The sequence below is a fragment of the Cystoisospora suis genome, assembly GCF_002600585.1.
Source record: "Cystoisospora suis strain Wien I chromosome Unknown contig_5403, whole genome shotgun sequence".
NCBI classification, from domain to species: domain Eukaryota; phylum Apicomplexa; class Conoidasida; order Eucoccidiorida; family Sarcocystidae; genus Cystoisospora; species Cystoisospora suis.
In genome coordinates this window covers 1-3,609 of record NW_027158193.1, presented here as the reverse complement: position 1 = coordinate 3,609, position 3,609 = coordinate 1, and the positions used below count along the sequence as shown (strand labels likewise).

The 3,609-nt window shown below is 40.7% G+C and overlaps 1 protein-coding gene across 1 annotated transcript; it reads right to left on the bottom strand.

Annotated features, from left to right (window-relative positions):
• Nucleotides 1–435: 435 nt before the first annotated feature.
• On the bottom strand, nt 436–2,623 carry CSUI_009200 (atpase family associated with various cellular activities domain-containing protein; the record flags this gene model as incomplete). The annotated part of the gene is made up of 3 exons (XM_068069316.1): nt 436–626; nt 1,310–2,005; nt 2,509–2,623. Coding segments are annotated over 3 exons (1,002 nt in total), but the record flags the coding sequence as incomplete, so codon positions are not given.
• Nucleotides 2,624–3,609: the final 986 nt, after the last annotated feature.

The window sequence follows — 3,609 nt, the reverse complement described above, 5'->3', positions numbered from 1 at the left end:
ATATGTAGATATATATAGATATATATAGATATATAGAATGGTGTATAGGGAAGCGTGGGGTTGTCTGAGAGTGATAGGGAGAAGAGGAGATACACACCTACAGATGAAAGATGAACAAAAAGCAAGAGATACAGTGAGAATCTATGCACAAAGATACGCTCTCTTTCTCTCTCTTTCTATCTCTCTCTCTCTGTAACTCTCTATCTCTCTTGAATCCATCTCTCTAGTCTACGTACTGACTTTCCTTCCTACTCCTTGCTCTCTCCCCTCTACACGTATCTCTACGACCATCACCTCTATACGCACGTGACAAGAGACATATCTATCTATCTTTAATCTATCTTTAATCTATCTATGCATATACAGATACCTGTGTATACATATGTATGTTGATATATTATATGCGTCTATCTATCTTGGCAATGTCTGTATAGATTAATGAGTTAAGGGAGGTGTACCTACCCAGTTCTTTCGTTTTCTGTCGAGTTTGCTTTCGATGCTCCTTTGGACGTCCGAAGACTTCGTGCGCGCAGAGAAGCTTAGGAAGATGCTATGCACTTGTCCCGCTTCTCTCTTGTCTGCGAGGAGCCTCCCCAACACCGCCGTCTTTCCCACTCCTACTGACCCTAATGAAAAGAAAGAAAGAGAGAAAGAAAGAAAGAAGAGCGAAAGAAAGGATAAGAGAGAGAATACCTCATCATGTGTAAGGTGTACATACAGTGAGAGAGACAGAGAAAGAAGAAGAAAAATGGAATGAGAGAGAGAGCGAGAGCTGTAAGAGAAGAGAAGAGCCGACCAACCACAGCGTCGAGGTGTATCTACAGAGAAAGAAAAGCACGCGTGGTCTTCTTTCTCACTCTTTCTTTCTTTCCCTCCTCCCGCGTTTCTGTCGAGCAAAAGAAAGCAAGTTGCAAATCTCCCATGTAGAATATATTACCTCTATCTACCTATCTATCTTTAATATATCTATCTCTCTATCTATATTTTTCTTTACAGCTCCATTCATATATGCACATCTTTGGTCTCTATTCATATCTTTTTGTCAATACATATATCGATATATCTATATGTATACCTCATGCTTTTGCTTTGACTGACTGCCGAGATAGAAGGAGAGATCATTAGCATCTGCCTGTAGGAGAGACGGAGCGACGCCTGAAAGTCGATCACCCCACTTAAGCCTCATCTTCCTCTCTACATCTATCATGTTCCTCTTCTTCTTCTTGTTGTGTCTGTGCACGCGAGGAGAGGACACTCTTCTCTTCGTTTCCACTCTTCTTCTTGGTTCTGCAATCTTTTCATTCTTTACCTGTAAGAAAGACAGATCGTCTCGCTTGGATCATCTTGTCAACGAGAAAGGTTGCCCGAATAGTTTCTTTAGTTGGCACAAGAAGAGAGAAGTAGGGGAGATTCGGCTTATATTTGAAGACGGGGATTTGCTTATCCCATGTTGTAAAGAAGTTCAAGATCTTCTTCGATTTCTCGCCATGACTATTTCCTTCGTAACTCCCTCCTTCACTCGCACCTTTACTAGAAGCGCCTGTCTCTTCAGAAGAAGAAGAAGGAGAAGAAGACGAGTCTTTAGAGAGAATGGATTGATAGTACTGCGGGCCATAGAAGGCTGCGAGATCGAGAGAGCAGTCGTAGACTTCTTCGCCTCTAGGTAAGTGAACAAGGTCTTGAAAGAGCTCTTCTACATAACGTGAGAAGAAGTGTATACACCTCTTCTTTAGGCACCCTCCCATAGACCAAATGAAGGCAAACACGAAAGCAGGGAGAAGCAGAGCGTCCATCTCCTCAGGCGTCAGATGGGTAGCAGCAATGAGAGAACTTGAAGAAGAGGAAGAGCATGAAGAAGAAGAATAGTCGCTCGTCGTCGTGCCTGAAGAAGAGGAAGAAGCGAGAGGATCGCCACCTCTCGAAGTGGTAGGAGGAGGGTGGGGTGTCTGCTGAGCTGTTGGAGAGAAGAAAGGAATGCTTTGACTTAGAGACGAACGACGACGCTCTACAAGAGAAGACACAAAGAAAGACAAACAAAGAAAGAAACGAAAGAAGGATGAAAACCGAGAAATGATATAATGAGAAAAGGAGAAAGAGAAAGAACAAGCGATAGATGTTGACTATCAAAGGTCATAGGGATATACATCATGCTGATATATATATATATACATATATATATATACATGTGTATATGTATGAATATACAGAGAGAGAGAAAAAGTAAGAGAGAGATAGGGTAGTAGTGGAAGTTGTAGGTCAGTGTAGATACACCCTAGAATTTGAATAGAGAGGTTACTGCAGGTACTTTAAGTTTCTCTGCTTAGGTCCCAGGGTGTATGTACACTGGCCCACTATTACTACTACTAGTACATCTCGCGCTCGCTTACTCCTGAAGGTCTCCATATATGAATAGATCTCCCATATATTCTTCTATGAAGACTTAACTCTCTCTATGTATCTTTGCATGCATACATCTCTGTCTCGAACGTGTTTCTTCTCTATACGTACCTGCTCTAAGCTTATCATTCTCCCCTTGAGAAGAAGAAGAAAGGGTCGCACCCCCCCCTGCTTCCCGTCTTTCTTCAGTCTCCGAGAAGAAACGACTTAGAGGGATATGAAGAAGAGCTTGGAGAAGATTACACAGAGAAGTAACAAGAGTAGTGAAAGGAGAAGAAATCTCGGACTCGAGCGTCTTTTCTTCGAATAAAGATTCTGTAGGAGGAATGGAGAGCTCGAAGTAGCTAGACAACTTCTCACGAAGCTCCGGTGTAAAGGGAGAAAAAGGCAGTCTAGCACACAGAGAAGAAAGAAAGAAAGAAAGGAGAAAAGAAAGAGAATAAGAAAGGGAGAAAAAAGTGATAGAGAGAGAGAAGAAAAGAGAAACAGTCGTCGTCCTCACTTAGGAAACAAAAGACAGACGCATGCAAAGGCAAGCGGAAAGGAGAAAGAGGAAGACAACGCCTAACGACAAAAAGAAGAGGTTCAAGTGTAGAGAAAGAGAGAGATTTAATCACGACGGAGAGTTAAGAAAGAAAGATAGAAAGAAAGGGAGAAATGTCTTTCTATCAAGCAGAGAGGAGACAAGGAGGAGTGCTATTTACATGAGCGATATGTCATATGTTATATGCAAATCATAGAAAGGAATACTCTGGTTCTATCTACTCGAGACACCTCACTTACAACATACTCTTATATATAGCAATATACTTATATGCGGATCTCTCCCTCTCTCTCTCTCTCTCTATATATATATATATATGTATATATATATGTATATGTATACGGAAGCAGGTTGAAAGGAGATAGAATATGATATATAGATATATATATATATCGAGATACGAAATTGTATCTACACCTATCTATATAATGTATATATATGCATTTGCTTCTCACATCGATATATAAATCTCTATGGATGTAGATATACACATATACAGAGGCAGAGAGATGTCTTTATGCATTCCTTGTTCCACACATAGGGTGTATATATCATTCACAGTCCATACACTGCACTCGATCAGGCAGATCTATCTATCTATCTATCTGTCTCTCTATCTATCTCTCTATCTATCTTTAATCTATCTATCTATCTTTGAACTATCTATC